Genomic DNA, 21365 nt, shown 5'->3' with positions numbered 1-21365 from the left:
TTTTATTTCAGTATGTATGTCCATATAATACTGATTCGAACTTGTGCCGGATTCGAAGGGCACATCTTAATATTAAGATAGAGCGATTAATATAAAGTAAATATGAAAACGGTATCGTAAAGATAATAATTGTTTAAATGCGATGCAAAAGTTTACCAAAGCTGAAAGTGTACGTCCTGAACTTTATAAGACTTACCGTGCTGTTGGGGTACATCCTTTGAGTCGTTATTTTTTCCTTCCTGTTCATTCATTTTCTTTTGAGAATCAACTTTCAATCTTTTCAGAGATAATCTTTGTTTCACTTTATTGTTATATTCCTGGTACTACCTTCGTTGTTATCACGTTCTAAATATATCTGTACAAGTTTACGTTGACATTTAAATCATAGAATAAAATAATGTTTTTATTAATACAATAAAATCATATTATGCTGATAGTCAGAGCCGGGCAAAATAGTAATTGAAAGTACGGAGTACTAACAATCTGTGTATTGAATTACAAAGTACTAAATTATTTTATCGATTTGATGTACAAAATGCAAGAATATTTCCAAATTTTGTATTTCAAATACAAAATACTTTCTTCAAGATATAGACACAAAATACTTCCAAAAGATTTATTGGAATACTGATTTTGAGTTAATGTGCAGTAAGGGAATTAATTTAAATTCAAATTTGATAGAGAGATCTATTGCGGGTACAAATTAGTTCGGTCCGTTTTCCAAAAGATGATCGCCTCCAAAGACGAGTCATTTTTTCGAGATGGAATTCGAAAATTGCCTGAGAGATGGCAAAAAGTAGTAGCCAGCGATGAACAATACTTTAATTAATCTGTTCATTCATTTTGTTTTGAAATAAATGCATTTTTGAACATAAAAAGCGTACCGAACTAATTTGTAATTCTAATATTTAAAATAATATACTGGAAAAAATCCTTTATTAATTTCTAATAATTAGCAGTTAAATGTTTCATCCTTTTCTCTCTACGTATAAAGAAAAGAAAAAAGATGAACTGGTGCAAAAGTTCAGCCAAAAAGAGCAGACTTCATGGCAAAAATGATAATAACTTAAATTTTTACATACGACAGTTTCATATTTCAAATTCAATATATGGTAATTGTAATCGAAATGACAATACAAAGTTCTTTTTACGCTCGTATTTGAAATGTGCCCAGCCCTGCTAACATCTATTACTGAATGTGATAAAAAAGTATCAGACAAATGTTTCAAAGCAAGATTAAATATATATGTATTATTATAAAAAAATGTACGAGATATTTAAAATTAAAATAACGCCTGACGTTATATAGCAGTTAGACATGTATAACCATTTTCATAGTTGGGCATAATATTTAAGGGTTTCTTAACTTTACCTTTGTATGCTCTACGTATTATATTAGTGGTTACTGAGCATCTAAGGATAAATTTATAGATGCCTTAAGTACATAGTCTGTCTGAATACTATGAATACGACCTTTACTGATTTACGTAATAACTTATATGTAATACTAACGGCTTAGGCGTAGCACTCAAAATGTAGGAGTACGATTGAATTTGAAATTGTTTGATGTCCGACGTCCAAGCACGTCAAAATCTTAGGAACTACTGTATCAAGGTCTACACTTGTGTACATATAAATACATATGAGAGTGTTTCTTTCGAAAACTGACATGACATTTTACCCATGTGTCTAGTCTTTGGTATTGTTTACACTGTTTTTAAAAATCACTCGTACACTTAAGTTTTATATGATGTGTTACTCTGTGAAAAATGCTTTATACTCATTTTAAATTAATTTAATTAGTATTAATTTTTCTTTATATGAAATATATAAAAATAGTTTCAGTATTTTATATTAAATTTTATAGAATCGCTAGTATTGAAAGCAATGTCTTATCGTTATGTAGTGATTGGAATAATTTATAGCAAAATTAATGTTAATATTTTTAAAGAATCATGTTATAATTAGATTTCGCTTATTTTTTCTATGTATTACATAAGATATTTTTGGATTATGTTCTTATATTTATTAAATAAATTTAAAAATGAATAAAGGTCATAAGAGTAAAAAATTAAAACTAATCTTATATACGTCGACTAGCCACCAGAGGTCTATAGTTACTCATTCCGATTCTCGCAAGTGCTGAATTATATGAGTGATTGTTTATATAGAACTTCTTTCTAACATCTTCCCAAGGCGTCTAAGGTAGGTTTCCATTACAATGCCTTACTGATGAGTCCAGTAATGGAAACCGGGACGAAACGCCAACTTGTGATATTCTTCGCAGTCTTATTATTTTCACGGATTTTCACAGATAAAATTATCATTATTTCATTATTAAATATTAATATATGTCTTTCAACATATTATTAAGATCTAATTAAGATGCTATAGCATCAAAATTTGTTAAATTGTGATGTCAATTTAACTAAAGTGATATTACCGCGGTAGTTAATACGTATGCGTCAATGCTGAAAACCCATCAGCGTCACGAAGAGGACTACATACGCGGTACATAATTTCACTCAATTAACATTAACATCCTGTTACAATGACTCGAGTAGGCATTGTCACTTTCTATGATTTTTAATCTTATATGTCAATTTAAAAAAAAAATTTTTATTACGAAGATAAAATAGAAGATTGATGTTCTTAACAATATAATATGATATTGACATTAGAATTACATGTTTCGGCTTCTATATTGAGCCATCTTCAGATCTTCAACATCAAAATATAAAAATAAAATAGATACGCAGTGGATGTTCCAGTTAAGAATTCTCTGATGAATAAAAATTATATTTATATTATAAAATTACTTATTACTTACAATTAAGATTACGTTGTCTTAAAGTCAGGTAGACTTACACAAGATAAAGAATGCAAAATTTTAAACAAAGGATCTTAATTATTTTGAAAAAAACGTTCTTGATGATATCTGAAAATTTATAACGAATATTGTATTATTTTCACTGTAACAATGAGAATGACCCGATCGGAATCAAAACGTATGTTTATAATAAATTGAATTTATCTGATAATAATTTATTGGCTCTCTTTGACTTTCTTTATATATGCATTGTTTAATTTCTTACGATAGTGGCAGACCGTGATATAGATTTTATTTGAATCAATAGCATTTCTTTCTCAGCGTGGCATTCCGTGCGAGCATCCTAAGCTTTTAGACTATCCATGCTTAGTAATATTCAATTAATTAAAAATTAAGGAACTCTCGGTATATAACATGTTTTAAGAAGGAGAAAAAAAGCTAAAATGAGAGGCACACAACATCTCAAATACAACAAAATCTCATATACTAATTCTTTAGAATAACACATATAATATATTACCATTAAAAGTAACTGATATATTACTAATAAAGTTGTCAGTACAAAGTGAACATACATGAAGTGTATGCAACTTTCGGCCGATTTTTTGGCCGATTTTCTGGCCGATTTTCTGGCCGATTTTCTGGCCGATAATCACACTGGCATTCATGCTTCTTGATTCTGATATAATATATTTATTTTCCTAATGAATAATTTCTTTTCTTGATAATTTCTTAGTTTGAACAAATTAATTAAAGAATTAAACAAATTTTAATTATAATGTAGCTCCATTCTATACACTGTAACACACAAGTTTTACTGATATTTTTTGAATACTTTTACACATTATAATATAATTCTTTTTAAATATTAATGTAAACTATAAATTTATTGCTTGATAGTAATTATGTAATTGCTAATTGTAGCATACTACATAACTAAACCTACAAATTGTATGTAAACATACAAGAAAATTCTTTTATCTTGAAATAAGTTCATTTTACATCATATAATGACTTTTAAACTAAAATACTACTTCACTCTATCCAGACTTTCTTATCTTTTAATACTTTTAAGCTAAACGGCTCTTCATAAAGAAAACGGTATATAAGAATATATTTAGCCAGCGGTAAAAGCTAAAAATGCCGACTTCACTTCGCATTAATTCGACAACTTGCATGACCTAATTTTTTTTAACTAATCGGCGATTTTCCGACTAAAAACTTCTCTGCGTGTAAGAGACGCAGTCTCGGACGTAGCGTATAGGAAAGAATACATAGATTGTATCGAGCATGACATCTAACATTTTCCAATACGTTCTCTCGCTTTGATCTCTAAAAGCCGTCGCATTCAAACGACCCGTTCAATCGTTCGGAGAGGAAATGCAAGGAGCATAACATTGTAAAAGTCACGACGAAGTATACGTAGGTATCGACCGGTACTGAATGAACATTGTATTGCAAATATATCTGTTGCTAACATTCAGTTCTTCTGGTAACTGTAGGTTTTAAAAATTGCGTGCATCATTAAGATATATCTTAGAAGCTTGTAAAAATAATATTGAAAAAAAAATTCTTTTTTTTTTTAAATTATTTTTATTTTAAAATATTTCACAAGCGTAAGCGGTACAGTCCTTTAAAGTTAAAGAAAGTATCACAAAAAGTAAAGATTCTCAGAGTTTATAATTAATTTATTGATAATAACAGTAACAACATTTAATAAATTATTACTTTATTTAGTGCAAGTAGAGATGCAAGTTTCATTGCCGAATTGTGAACTAGAAAAGCAAAATCCATCTGAATAGCAGAAAAAAAATATTATCAGGATTGCGATGAATATCAATGTATATCGCAATTATTTTAAAAATAAATAATACAAACAATATAAAAGAATTTATTATTATCAGTTATCGTGAGAAACAAACGTGAAAAATGCGAATTTGTAAATATTCTAGTTTTTTTTCATGAAATAATGGACAGAATTGTTACATTCTTGTATGTTGGCAAATCGCGTGCGGTAGTTTGCAAACTGGGGGAGGAAAGGAGGAATGTGCGAAATTACACTGAAAATCATTTCGACTACGTTGCACCTTTCGACATGAAAAACCTTCATGCATAACAATCATAGCGAGCACTGTGGCACGGTGGCAGTTGTTTTCAATAGAAGCACCGTAATTGCAGACAGACAAAAGAAGAAACCATGACGAGAACCCCGTCTGTCTTTCCACGAGTTTGCGGAATGCGAGACGCCGTCGTCGACTTCGGCGGACGTATATCTCATCAGTGGTAGTGTCGTCGTCGTCTTCGTGTCGTCATCGTCACCGTCGCCGTCTCGGCTGACTGAAAGGGGTTGAAAGCCGCGCCAGGGGTTGCCTGTTACATAAAGGGCGCATTCACACAATAATGCGCGTCATACCGTGTGCGTATCCTCGTGTGCGGTTACGCGCGGAAATTACACGCTCCGAGAGATGTCTACTCCAAGCTGCGAGGCGGATTATCGAGAAGACGAGTCCGCAAACTACCTTGACTTTGGCTTTTACGCGATAGTGAATGCGGAAACTGGAAAGCGTCTCGAAAGAGAAAGAAGACAAGTTAGGGAGCGCGAGGTATCGCAAAGCTCGTGCCGTGGGAGAATAATTCACGCAAAATCTAAAAATATTAGGAACATTTGACATGATTACGTGGGACAAGCTTGGCTCGCACAAGTCGGTTCTTACGGAATAATCCTCCGGCCCTGAGTTCAAAGGGAGCTCTTTGTAATAACGAGAGGTCGGATTAATTCTAATTTCGCAGACATTTTTTTTTACAGTTTCCCACACACGTGAGGGGTTAAATTAATTTCTTTCATCGTCGGCATTTTCTACCTTCATTCGTCGCTTCTCGACGCGGTCGTAGTAAGAATTATTCGAATTCCACGGCACGTCTGTGATTCTTAACCCAGATCAATGTTGATGCCATCAAGGACCAATTAGAACTTATACTCAGTCTCCATTTTATTCATTTCAAAAATTTTTAGCAAATTACATCAGACTAATAATTCCAATGTAATTTATGATAATAAGCTATATCCGTCTTGGCTAGAATACATCCAAATGTAATTTGCAATAATAATGCTATTTTTTTAGTTAAAGATAATGTTTTTAAATGCCATCGGATTTGTCTAGAAAATGTAATTATAAGTTTACTTTTTACGTTAATTATACATAACAGATTATTTTAAACTTTAGACAAATTGTTTTACCTTGATATATTTAATATATTTATTATTCTGTATTTATTATAATACTTTTCATCTTTATTGTTAAATTTGAGAGTTAAAGTCGACTTTACGTCAATTACAATTATTTCTTATCAAGAAGTAACTATAATCTTATTATTATTAATTTTAACACTAATTTTATTATTATTAAAGCGTTAACTTATTAACATAATATATCTTTATTATTACATTAATATTTTCTAACAGAAAATATAAAAATATATTATTACGATTTTTGCGTCATTAATTTTACACGATTCTATCGTTACACGCAATTAATACAGTTATTAATCTTGCTAAAACAAAATTGATTCGCGCAGAGGAACCTTCTGCGCGATTAGAGGAATGGTATTAGATCGCTGAAATCCTCATTTCGTCGATTGATCGGCGTAGCTCAGGGCAGACGCATTTGGAGATTTCGGAAATTCGGAATAAAGGTGAGCAAGTACAGAGGATGAAGGATAAATCGCGTTCGTTGTTAGGGCTTTCTGGAATCGCGTTCCTGCTCTTGAAGGCCTATTAGTGGATCTCTGTCGTCTGACCGCTCGGGCATGACACAGCCGGGCACAAAGCTTTTCAAAGCGAAGCCCAAGTAAACGTGCTGACCTGGAACTATTATTATCTGACCGGATAATTATACGCGACATCGTATTATTACTATAATCATGTTTGGCGACATTGTCCTCTCATTCGTCATAGGACTCTATGAGGATGACAATTTAAATTGCTTGAGTGAATCCACCTTTGCAGCGGTATTTCAACTAGCATAGCGCAAACTACGCAATTGCAAATTATTTTTTTCTCCTTTTTTTTAAATTTTTCTCCTAACATTTTACTTTTGCACTAATTGAAATGTAAGCAGTATTAATAAATGCAATAGCCACGATTAAATTAGATAATTATCACAAAAACGATAAATATTTTCTTTACTTAATATTAAAATTAACACAATATTAAAAATATTTATAATATTCTTGTATTATCAAAAACACGAATCAATGTCTTAGAGATCTCAATAAAATTAAAAAAAGGGAAAAAGGCGCCAAAGTACGTGTTCCCTTCGCAAAAAACCGTTACATATATTATAACAGTATACAGTAAATGAAATGAAATATTTAAATTGAGCCAAATGTGAAAGGATATATTTTCTTACAACATATAAAACATACATTATTTAAAAAAATAAATACAAAAAACTTGGCGCTATACTAAACATCAATATATACAATAATAAGATAGTTATTAAATACCGATTAAGAAAAATAATGAAAAGATTTAAAAAAGGAATTGCAGTAGGTCAAGATGCAGGCTATCAAGAGACGTAGTATAGTGTTTCGTGTCAAGTAAACGCACAGCGTGAGATCGTGAGATTTAGTACAGAATAAGTATAAATACGTATATAAAAAAATCAAGGATATAGGATTAAATATACATGAGTGAGTTACGTTAATTTTAATATCAACGCTCCTTCAAACAAATACAAATAAGATATCTAAAGCGTGTTTTAAATTAATTTTATAATAACACTACATTATAATTAAGTTTATTGTATTTTAAAAGAGTATTTAAAAAAATTGTAAATAATTAATTTTAAATAAAATTAGTATTAAGTACATAAAGATAAAAATTGTTAATAAATGTATAATCTGCAAAAAGAGTGAAATTTTAACATTAGAATGATAATATTATACATGAATTTTATATATTGCAGCATTGTTATACATATATAGAATTTATTTATTTTTGAACATAGTTTTTGTCTTAACTTTTTATAAATATGACATAAAATATTTTTAAATTGCATTGTCAAAATCATTTATCCTGTATTTCGCTTTTCACAATGAACATCAAAAACAATAACCAATTGATAACGCGTTTCCAACGCGTTCAAATAACAATTCTTCAATGCGTTCATAAGCTATTATGTTACATTTCGTGTAATTTTTGCGTACACTGTCTAACATATGTTATTTATACCTATATTGTAGCAAAATAATGTAAATTTGAATAATAATTATTTGAAATAATGTCAGTATTATCACATCCAGATAGATTAATATAAATAAAGCTCTCGATGTCAAAATAACAATGAGGATAAAGTAAAGGGTAAATTTTAATTGAATAAAAAATTGTAATGAATTAATCGATTAATTCAGTTGTTTATTGTGAAATTCGATTATATCGGGTGCTCGGAACTCACCGACTTGCGTAAAGAAGTACGGTACGATCTCGCTTCGTGTTCACTTGGCACGAAACACTACCATGTCTCTTGATATTTATGTTCTTCTGACTTTATTCTCTTCGCGGCGATTCCACGTCCCGAGTTTTTCATTTGTTGCAGTCACAGATCGATGATTCCCAAAAGAATGCCATCGTAATAATTATTAGTATAGGCAATCTTAGATCCGTGTCCAAAGAAATTATTTCTCCGAGACCGAAGGCGTCTTTGTCGTAAGGCCAATGACCTGTTGGCGGCGCGGAGAAGTAATATAGAGGATGATCGAAGAATATAAGAAGTCTTACTATAATAGTTCTATGGAACCTATATTTGGTCCGTCACCATTGTCGCTTATCTTTCTTGTAACATACTTTTCATTAGCTCCTCCGATTTTCCACTCGAGGCCATTATGCTATTGGCACAAAGCTAGAAATAGAAAATGATACGCAGTCGCGTGTATCATTTAACTGCTGCAAAATTTGAACAATTAAAACATTAGAAAACAATTAGATCATTTAAAATTATTAGAAATTAATGAAGGATTTTTTCAGTATATTATTTTAAATCTATCAAATTTGAATTTAAATAAATTCCCTTACTGCACATTAACTCAAAACTGGTATTCCAAATAAATCTTTTGGAAGTATTTTGTGTCTATCTTAAAAAAACTATTTTGTATTTGAAATACAAAATTTGGAAATATTGTTGTATTTTGTACTTAAAATTGAAAAAATTAAGAATATATTGTACTTTTTGTAATTCAATACACAGATTATTAGTATTCTGTACTTTGTATTTCAATTATTATTTTGATGTATTTTGCCCTGCTCTGACTGTTAGCATAATAACATTTTATTACATTAATAAAAAAATTATTTTATTCTATGATTTACGGTGGATAAATGTCAACGTAAACTTGTACAAATATATTTAGAACGTGTTAACGAAGGTAGTACAAAGAATATTACAATAAAGTGAAACGAAAATTACCTCTGAAGAGATATAAAGTTGATTCTCCAAAGAATGAATCGACAGAAGGGAAAAAATAACGACACAGAAGATGTACTCCAACAGCACGGTAAGACTTATAAAGTTCAGGACGTACACATTCAGCTTTCTAAACTTTTGCATTGCATTTAAACAATTATCAGCTTTATGATACCGTTTTCATATTTACTTTATATCAATCGCTCTATCTTAATATTAAGATGTGCCCTCTGGATCCCTGACAATATAGACGTACATATTGAAATAAGATCATACAAATACGGAACATGTGGTAAAGGGTTTAAGTATAAATCGGAACTGATTAGACATGAGAATAGTCATAAAGCCGAAAAACCTTACCGTTGTGCGTTTTGTCGACTAACGTTTAGGTGAGTATTTAATTGACGAACAAGTGTTAGGAAAATTATTGTTCTTTCAAATCAGAGTAAATGATTAAATTATCTGGTAAAGATTAATAAATATAGAAAATCATTCAAATATAATATCACACAATGTTTAGATTAAGTGGTAAAAAATAATAAATATTGCAACGGTCACATTGCAGTCAACGAGTAAGCCTACAAGGCCACATAATAGCAATGCATTACAATGACGAACGCTATACAAGACTAATAAGGACGTATATATAGCTATATAATGCGCTACGTGTAATAAAGAGTTTAAAACAAAAATTCAGCTGGCTATACACAAGCGAAACATGATATCTGTTTGTTTGTGACATATGTGAACAAACAAATGTTTTTTTGTCCACAACATTTGTTTGTTCACAAATGTCACAAACGTATAGAATCATGTGTTCGCTTGTGCATATCCAGTTGAATTTTTGTTTAAAACTCTTTATTACACGTATCGCATTTATATGATACACCTCCAGTATACATATAGGTTCTTATTTGACATGTAACGTTCATTATCGTAATGCGTTGACATTATGTGGCATTGTAGGCTTACTTTTTGACTGCAATGCGACCATTGCAATATTTATTGCCTTTTCTTTTACCAGACTCATCAGTAAGGCATTGTAGTGGGAGTCTGCCTTAGGCGCCTTGAAGTGTCTTAGAGAGAGGTACTATATGAATAGATCTCGTGTATCTCGAGTACATGCGAGAATTGGCGCGAGTCTCTTCCTTTGAGTCTTTTCCTTTTTAGACCTCTGGTGGCGGGCCGCCACAATATTTATTTTCTGTTTATAAAATCTTTGTTACCAGATCTCAAGTTACGACTCTGTAAATGTGGCAATAGAAATCCTTATCATACTGATTTGTGAGAGAGAATTTTAAAGAAAATTATTTTAAAGAACTTTATTGAAAATCAGAATTTTGCGTACCAGATCGAAATTAGAACATTTATAAAAAAAATTATTTGTCCTTTGTCTTTTTTTTATTTGCTTCCATATTTTTGTTATATGCAATAATAATAATAATATTATGATGTATAAATATAATATGTCACATCTCGTTTAACGTATAGGGTATCCAGAAATTAAATGTCAGACTTCTGCAGTGTGTAGGGGTACGATAAACTAAAAAAAATCCTTATAAGAATATATTCGTTTATGCTGCGTTTTGGAGAAAATCATAGTAACACAAGGACATTGTCATTTCTTTCTTTGACGTATCGTTTTGGCTATCCCGACAACAATTGAAACTTCTAATCGAAGCAGCAGTGTACTAAATATCACAACGTCAGTGTGATATTTGATGCATAGACGGATAGACGATGTACTTCATTTCATGCAAGAGGCTAAAATTTTAAGTAATATATATTAGGCATATTTTAGGATTCAGTTGCATCCTGTTAGGAAAACCTACTATGATTTTATAATATTAAATAATACATGTTCTTGCACTATTAACGACTCCTTTTATTTCCTTATGTGGAGCATAGGACGCCTATAGACCTTTTTTATCCGAGGCCTATATTTGTTTCTCGAATCAGATTGTTTTTTCAGATTTGTGGGTGATTGGTCCACAGAATCCTACCTCAGTCAGATATTAGAGACAAATATCTACTGATATGTCTTGCACTATTAATGGATGATTTATATGTCTAATCCGGATAACATTAAATTATTATTTAGATTTTCTATTGTATGATTTTACTTTACTATTATACGGATGTTAAATGCTATTTTAGCGATATTGACTGCTAGGACATTTTTATTACTGGATTATGAATACATTGCAGTAATATAAAAATGACTACCACAATGTGTGTAATAGTAATATTTGGTGCTATTATGGAAAAAATACGAAAAGTATTACATGAATGGACGTATAATATTCATAGAATGGTTTCCCTATTTTAAAAAGTATAAAATATTGCCGTTAAAGAAAATAACTTGTTTTAACTTATGACAATGTTTATGTGATTCTAAGATAATTTCACGCCTACAGGGATTGATGTGTAATGTTGATAAAGCGTTTAAAATATGAAACATTTGAACTCTTACTATTTATTTCCTTTAATAACTTTAATGTAAATAATTTTTGCATTTACGTCATCTTTTGATTTAATGTAGTACTCTCGCGGGAACTAAAGGCTATATAACTTTCTTGAAAATAAAGCTATGCATTGTATTTAAAGACGAGCGCAATTAGAGACGTGAGAAATTATAAGTTGTACTTGTATATGTATCGTATACACAGTTCATGAAAATGTCACGATTTTTTTTGTGGTGCTAAAATTAACAACGATATCTTATTTAGAAACAATTCCAATGATGAAATATGAAACTGACATTATAAAAAATTGTCATACAATTTTTAAACTTCTGATTAAGTATAAATGAAATTGTGTGAATGATTCAATTTTCGTAAACATTTGTCAATCCATTTTGTGAATCGTTCGATGATAGCAATGAGTTGCTTTAGTCTGCGTCAATCTGTGTTCGTTATTTCTACGTTTAGTGGCGACCATGAATACTATATGTGCAGTCAACAGTTTTCTATCACTGGCTGAAATAGAAAGTGATAGTATCCTTACCGAAACCACGAAGAGCTTAATATTGAGTGATATTATCGCAAGTGTACGATTTTAAAAATATGTACGGTACTCGCGTGTATAGCGCTGGAAACAATATTTTTGCTTCTTTCGTATTTGATAGATGCTTAAACCTATCGCACAGGAAATGCATAACAGTGCATAAGCATAACTTATGACCAATGCGATAGGCTCTCCTGAATATCATAGGTAACGTCGTGGCAGAAGTACATGACGTCATCATGAAATTTATATTTGTAAATTACACATAATCGGTTGTTTCAAATTATTACGCTATTTTTTATTATACCGTGTTAATGGAATTAAGTCGTATTACAAATAATTACCTTATATTGTGTGTCTCTTTGTGTGAATTTAATTTTGAAAGACTGATCATTTAATTTCAAGGAAAGGAGCTTATCAACGTATGATTCCTGAAATTATTTGGCTGAATTATACAATTTTATTATGAAACATTGTGACGTAACTTTTTTTATATTGTTTTAAAAGTCCATACTGCTACATGAAAGATATGTGAAACAATGTTTTCAGCGGATGAGCGTAAATACGAAACGTACTAAATGTATAATATTATATTAAATTATTGAGTGTTGAAAAAGAAATATATATATATATATATGTATGTATGTATCGCTAGAACTGGAATAAGAAAATTTTTAAGAAACTTTGTAAGAATAAAGAGATATGCACTGATCTTAGATTATTATTTTTAATACTTAACAGTTTGTAATAGAAATGGTATATACAGGTATGGGATTTAGATATATCTTTTTGCACTTCGATCTTATTTCTTAAAGTATAAGCCTTACGACAATAATCTTTGTAGGTAATGTCTAATAATGTTTATATTTCAGATATTTTTGTAATTTTGTTTCGTTATTAGTAATTATTATATATTTGTATTGAATAAAATAATATAATTTTCTGATTTACTAGATTAAATTATATTAGAAGCATCCAAGATCCAGCTTGACCATAAATGGCTTATTCTCATCGGTATTTTTTTTAATCTTTCACGGTCCAAATAAGATTTGATACTGTTTGTTTACGTCGTCTAAGAGGAGACGTTGGTTCCTACTTATATGATTATTGCGAAGAATATGACCAAGATCTCGGTCTAAAGGTTTAAGACGCTCGCTCGAAATATCACGTTGAAAAAAAATGATATTGATATAATTAGGTTCTATATCACGTGCTGTTACCATCATAGTAAATAATTAAACAATATATTTTTAGAGAAAGCCTAAGAGCAGTTAAATTAACAGTTAAATTCATTACATTAGAAACATACGTTTCGATCGGGTTATTCTCAATGTTACAATAAAAATAATATCGAAAAAATCATATTGTAAAAATGAAAAGGTCAAGCCATGTTCAAAAAAAGATACTCAAAAATTTAAACCTTTTTATCTAATAGTACAATATCAGAGAGAAACCTGAGAGCACAGCCATGGCGGCCTTTTCCTGTAATGCTTCTAGTTCTAACTCCCCGTATTAATATATTATTATTAGATAAAAAGTTTTAAATTTTTGAGTATCTTTTTTTGAACATGGCTTGACTTTTTCATATTGTATGTATAGCAGAGAAATAAGAAGTTATTTTTAAAATCTTCTTTTGTTTCACAAATTTTTAACGAAGAACGGGCGACGACTAAAACCTGTTGGAGGTTACTCAAGGTCATGATCTTGACAACATATGTTAAGATTAAGGTCATGTATTCTGAATAATTATCAAAAATTTGTGGAAACAACTAAAAAATTTGGCACAATTATTCTACTTATCTTAAGTTTGATTTACGTATCGTAACATCTTCTCTAAAAAAATTATTATTTACTTAACATATTTATTTTTATTATATTATTTTAAAATAGTATTATATTATTTGTTATTATTTTGGTTGTTTAAATAGCTGCAAAAAAAGATACCGTTCAGAATGTAATATATATTTATTTTAACTTTTGTACGTAAATCATATCAGGCAGTGTATATTTTGCAGGAAAATTTATCGCCGAAATAATTCGTGTAAAATGCCAACCAGCGAGAGTATAGTTAGCGATGCTATTCGGAGCAGAAAAATATAATCAGCGATTGTGCTTGGTTTGGTACAGAAACAGAGGGATTTTACCAGCGATTGATTTGTTTGAACTGTTGGGACGATTATGAAGTCATCATTTATAATGGGCGATTGTTTGTTTGTCCAAAAGTCTTTTTTTTTTAACCGTCCAAACAGCACTTATAAAAAGAGATCCAATTTTTATCGAGTAATTGCAAGTAAGTAAGTTTTCCCATTCCCTCGAGAAGAATTTATCGTAATGAGTTCCCTTGTTCAAAAGTATTAACAACGAGAGGTAGAATTAAGGTTTATGATAATCTTGAAAATTGTCTTCGTGTTGCCTGTTTTGCAGAGATAATTAAGAATGACCAAAAGATGCAAAAGAAAATTATTTAAAGAAATATAAGACTCTACATTTCTATACGTATTTTTCGAATTTATTTTATATTTAACAAATATATAAATTAAAGTTGTAGCTCGATTGATATTAAATGCATCTACTTTACTATTTAAGTAAAATATAAATAAGTAATAACAACTTATTTCATCTAATTTAAAATTGTTACTTATAATAAAAATTACTTATTTGTATTTGTTATACTTATTAAGATTTCTTATAAATTGACTTTACTTGTTATAGAACAATCACAGAAAATTATTCCATTGTTAAGAAAAGTGATTAATTAATTTTCTTCCTTTTAATTAACGGTTATCTTTAATAAAGAATATTTTCTTGATGATAATTTTAAAATATATATTTTTGTTACAAATTTTAGGAAAACTAATTATTATATATTCAAAATATAAATTAATTTTCTTTTGAAGAATATTTTATAAAATTGACTAGAAAAACGACTTCATATAATAAGCAAATCGAATTTGTTTTAATGTAATAATCTCGATTAAAGTATTATTGCTGATTAGGATACAAAATGTATTTCTGAATAAATTTGATACGTCTGATAAACTTATAGTAAATTTTTGAATACGTGAACTTTTAAAACAAGTAATTATAATTTTTGTACGTTAAGTATCTTTTTTATATGCAGATACTGTAATTTAAAAATATACTTTTATTACAACATTTTTGGTAGCCTGTTTTAAAAAAACTTGTTTAAAAAGCCTATAATTTTTAACGATTTTAAAAGGAAGAAACTGAAATTACTAGACTGTTTCCAAATATGGCAATATCGTTCGTCGAATATTAACGTAAGGTACGTAACCACCACCGTAAAATCGCTTTCTACTTATTCAATCCGGCGCGGCGTCCAGAAAGTAATTTCCGCGCGCGCACCAATGGAAGAACAATCCTCCGTCGTTCCTTCAGTTCGAAATTACCTCGTTTTTCTCTCACTATGCAAGAAAACTAACTAATACTAACTTTGGATAGCGTGACAGTTTCAAATAGAAAATTTTCAAACTGTCCAATTGTGATCAATAATTCAATCGATCACCGATCACGTGACACGTTTACGGAGCGGTATTTATTTTGAAGAAATACTTTCGCGATGCACTTTTACGGAGGACACACCGTTGAGGTCAACATATCATATCATACGACACTCGACCTCCATTTGTGTTAACCGTAATTCAACATTCCTGAACCAAATCTAAGCCCCGGAACCATCACGGACGGGCAGGGCTGTATACTTTGTTTGCCTTGTGCTCGACCATTACTAACCCCGCTACAGCCGAGAACCCGTGTAATGTACAGCGGCACGCGAATGAACTACAACCTTCCACCATCCCCGCGCCGCCATAGAGACTGTGTACAACCGTGTATTTGCTTTCTGCATTTCGGCTGCTTCCAGTGATCCTGCATCCGGAGTGCATCCGCGCGGAAGAATGTGGTTCCTTGTTCGCCGCGAATACGCGTTTCCGAATAGTCCGAGAAATATGTATTAACCCTTTAAATACTACTTTGCGGTGTCTGTAGAAAATATTATATAATATATAATGTATCATATAATATATTATAGCGAATTTGATGACGCACTAGTGCACATTAAAGTCGTATACTGATTTAGGAGTAAAATGTGAATGTTTTGAGTTATCAAGTACAGATCTTATTTTACAACGCAATAAAATGTATTGAGGATTTTATGGAGTTTAATCCGTCTTTATATTTATATTTATATTGAACACAGATTTTGTGTTAATTGTATACGGTTGCTTTAATGTGCATCAATGCACATTGAGTGCATCCAATCGAATTTGCCATTAGTTCATTATACATAAAAGTAGCCTAAAACAATAAATTCCAAATTTAAAAATATTAATACTTTTAATATGTGTATCTGTATATATCTGTTATCTGTTACTTTTAACATATCAAAACATTGCAAAATGATTAATTGCCTCTTTGTTATTAATAGTTATGATTTCAAACAGGTGCTTTTACCACAATTCTATTGAAAGATTCATAATGTATTACGCATATGAATATTTTCTCTTTTTCAAGCTCCCATGAATACGTGATTCGCTTTTTTTTTTTTTTTTTTTTTACAAAAGAGTGGACTTGATAATAATCTAGTCACTGCGTCAGAAATGTTTGCTTCATACGAAGTTCAATCTGCCCCCAAAAATTCATAGCCCTTTACATCATCAAATATTAATGTACGTTTGTGCTGCTATAAAGGCTTTGGGAAATAAGCAGGAAGAAGTAGAGGAGGAAATTAGTGTATGACTAATTAATTATGAATATTTTGTCTCTTCTAAAAGTCGTGCATATGCAAGCACGGCTTTCTCTACCTGTTTATGAGGAAATACCGTGAACATGTTGACAACGTAGAATGACGTATCTCTGAATTTTCTTTACTATGCACAAACCAACATAAACTTTAATTAATTATAATTAATTAGAAATATTGTATAATATATAAAGTATAAATACATAGAAATATACATATAAATAGCTCGTTGTGATTAAAATGACATATTTCTTTCTCCTTTATTGTTAGTTTAATTGATTTAAAAAAGAAGTATGATACATATTGATTTAAATTATGGATATTAATATTTCTTTTGAATTATTTTTTTAACGTAATTAATCTGAAATAATAACATATTTTATATTTCTTTATTATTTTGTATTATTAGTATATTATTTATTAAATTATTATTTATTTATTCTGTCGTCAAATAACACATCTTTGTTCAAGCATGAGTTTGCTCATTAACTTGATGCATAGGTATAATTTTATTATATTACAACTATTTGTTTTAATCGTTAATGTAATCCATTAATACGACTCGTGTCTCGAGTCTTGAGGACACAGAAGTACGTTATAACGTTCTATCTTCTCGGCTATCAAATCCACCCAGTGCATTTGCTATACGCCTCTCGCGCTGCATATACCTACAGCAGGGCACAATCTTCGTAGCCCCCGTATGACGCTCGAATATATACACCGAGAGTGTCCTCGAAAATTTACAACCGTTCACCTCACGAGGGACTAATATCTATACAACAGCTAGACGTCTGGAGATCTTGGAAATAGTGGAACTGAAGCAGGAAGTTAGTGTATCTCGAGTAACATTTTCTCGTCCGACGTTCCACACAGATTCCTTTTATTTCCTCGCCTTGTCTTTCTTCCTTTGCTCCTGACTGCGCCTTCCGCTACTCCCCTCTTGTCTCCGGCCCATGTTGGGTGGACTCACTCTCTTGACTTTACGACCCGTCCTAGATTAGGATTTATTTTAATCCTAAAGGAACATCGCCGTGCCTTTATGCCGGTTTTTTTTCCGGAGCCATGACTCGCTCCAGAGATCACACTAACCCTATCTAAAGTGTACATGTGGCTAACTATCATTCTTTACGCAGTACTTTAATACGTTTTCCCCTCTCGTAAATCAATTGATGTTCCCCGAAATTTAGTGGCAAGATAATTGAGGAAAGGGAATGTTACAGTGACATAAATATATTATAACATATAATCACATAAATCTAAGCGTGTTAAATATAACACGCTTCATCTCAAATGGTCACTTAAATTTATGTTAATTTTACACAAGATGAATATGTTAAGAAGTAACATTTAATATATCAAATTAACAAATAATAAAATAGCAATCTTGAGCGTAATGTAAATTATTTCCATTAAAAGTATTACATTAATGTGAAACAATCAGCGTATACAATATAGTATATCTATATATTCAGTATCTAATTTCATTAGTGCTTCTTAATGAAATCGATTATTCTGGACAGTTTAAAGGTTAATTAACTGTCTGCCTACGCGTTATTGAAGCCTACATGTCTACTCATACATTGTACTATATTACTACTACCCATCCTTAATCCCACAAGCGCTCGTACACGATCGTATAAGGTAAACTAGGGTAGATCTCATCCCTTCCTAGTGCCTCCTTCACTTTAAAGGGAATATGAACAATATTGTCATTAAACATATATCTTGTTACACATACGCATATATTCATAAAAATGACGGAAAATAAATGATAAATTATCACAGTACGCAATTATTAGATCAGAATATCAAGAGAAATTCGATTTAATTGATCGTCCCGGATATTTTTCGCTATATCAACCTTTATTCCAACGCAGCATGAAATTCACAAATAATGAAATAACCCGATCCCTTTGAATGCGTACATTGGTCGGTCCGTGCTTGTAGCCTTTAGTTTATTCTATCCGAACAATACATTCACTAATTATATTAAACAAATGTGTACAGATCTCCATCGTGTGTACGCGATTAGTTTCATTTTACATCATGGTGTTATGTTTCGCATTCGACACGTGCTGGCAAAACCCTGACCTATCATTTGTCTGTTTAACTCATGGATACATGCAAATACGCTCAGTGTGTCAATGTGTGAATAATTTTGGTGCCTATAAGTCAACTAATCATGAGTAAAGTGAACATTAAATCGGATTTAATGTTGAATAAACAGGGACATTGACGAAAGAATTTATTTACAGATGAAATAAACATTCTCGTCTATAGAGATTAACAAATGTGTCATGTTGTGATTTAAAACATATATAAGTCCTCTATTAATTCTATATTTTTATTATATATATAATATATATATCATATATCTATTTTAACGATGAGAATTATATATATTATGTATGTATATTATATAAGATACAATAATAATTAATTAATATTTCAGAGAGTGAAAGAAAATGTAATTTTGTGAAATAAAAGTTCCTTTGTTAATTTTGGCTCAGACCACTGTTTACCGAGTTATTAATGATTGCAGTTGTATATTAATAAGTAAATAAATAAATAAAATGTAATGTATTATAATAATGATCCAAGTCAAAATTGACAAAGAAACTTTTTGTTCAAAATTTCATTCTCTTTCATCCCCTAAAATATTAATTAATTGTTATGGGATACTCTGTATGTTATATAAAATATATATGTACAGTAATTAAAATTTATATAGGGCCTATTTAAGCATTGCGGTCTTTAAACTTTTTGTTAAATTTAAAATTAAAAATTTACGGTCAAATTTAAATAAAATGTATAATATCTTCCGTAGTTTTTCTTATGTTACTTTTACACAACACAAAGTCTGACACAATCATCAAATAATCATAAGAAAATTCATATACAGATTATTGTTCAATAGAAATTTATATATAAATTATTGTTAAGATTATATTAACGATAGATAAATCTATACGAATTTATAGTTCTTTTGCTAAACATTGGAACACGTTTTTGGTATTCTATCTAGTCAGTTACATAATTTTTCTATCATCTATATTTTCACTTTTATACCGTAATAGAGAGAACTGATTACTCGATTACGATCGAAAAAGGAAATTCCGATAATGAAAAAGTCATATTGTAATATCGAGAGGCATATATTGCTATACAATATGAAATTAAAGAGACAGAGAGTCATGAATATTATCATTGCTATTTGGTTAAGAGAGTTGTTTTAAATGTACACTTCATCATTTTTTCGTTTCCTCTTTTATCGATTTTCATTAATATCTCTCTCACCGACGAGAAAAATCAAAGTTGCATTTGAAGTGTACGAAGTAGTCTACGACGTATCTCTATCTATCGCAGATAGATTTATGTATACCTTTTATTCCTTTCGTCTCGGCTACGCTATCATTTCGATCATCTTTTACTGAAAGATCCTTCGGTAAGACGAGAAGAGCAATGCCACCGAGCGTTGGACGTATCATCTTCGAATTTCGATTTAGCTGTATGATACGCGCGCGATATAAATTTATAACGTCAAGAGATTGAGAATGGAATAATAAATCTACCCTTCCGGCTAAACAAAGAATGGCCTATACCAGACAGACTTCACCAAGATTTCTCCCTTGAACAAATATATTTTCGTTAGGGCAAAGAGTTTTTCAGTCTACACCTTGCGGAAACTCGTAATAATACTATCGTATTAAAGTAACTTAATGGATAGAATTTCCTACTGTTTCTGATACTTCATACGAAGTATGTAGGTTTTAAATAATTTGTAGACTTTTCAAAATGACGATTTTTCAATATAGTAATCCTGGTAATCGAGCAGAAAGCATGAAAATGTCGAAACAGCACTTTGAGTTTAGCAATGAGAATAAAGCAAATGAGAACTGTATCAAAAACGCAAACTCATCTTTTGCTGAGTAAAGCTCACGTAAATTTCAACATGTTAGTCTGTCAAATTACTGGCACATCGTAGTTTCATCTGTAAGTTTCACCGCGACTTTTTATTGCTGTAATTTAAGTAAATTATGTTTTTGCTGTGCTTATGTTTTTTCCTGAATCCACACTAAGCCGGCAGTAAGTTGTTTTACACTATAGATGAAAAGTAATAACACTATCTATATTCTATATTTTATTGTGCAATTTTATAGTAATACGTTAACTATTTACGAAAATAATTATCAAGCCATGTTCAAAAAAGGATACTCAAAAATTTAAACCTTTTATCTAATAATAATATATTATCATGTGAAAAGTAACTGATATATTATTAATAAACGTGCCAGTACAAAGTGAA

At 30.5% G+C, this 21365-nt stretch overlaps 1 protein-coding gene across 1 annotated transcript in view; it reads left to right on the top strand.

Annotated features, from left to right (window-relative positions):
• Nucleotides 1–5295: 5295 nt before the first annotated feature.
• Nucleotides 5296–21365, top strand: part of LOC108777207 (hemicentin-1) — a 58211-nt gene continuing 42141 nt past the window's right edge. Inside the window, exon 1 of the mRNA XM_018544032.1 lies at nucleotides 5296–5433. Coding sequence (XP_018399534.1) covers nucleotides 5296–5433 — 138 coding nt within the window. The remainder of the gene's footprint in view (nucleotides 5434–21365) is intronic.

This window comes from Cyphomyrmex costatus, unplaced genomic scaffold (genome assembly GCF_001594065.2).
Source record: "Cyphomyrmex costatus isolate MS0001 unplaced genomic scaffold, Ccosl1.0 scaffold415, whole genome shotgun sequence".
NCBI lineage: Eukaryota > Metazoa > Arthropoda > Insecta > Hymenoptera > Formicidae > Cyphomyrmex > Cyphomyrmex costatus.
The sequence above is the reverse complement of the archived record's forward strand: the minus strand, read 5'-3'. Positions and strand labels throughout refer to the sequence as shown.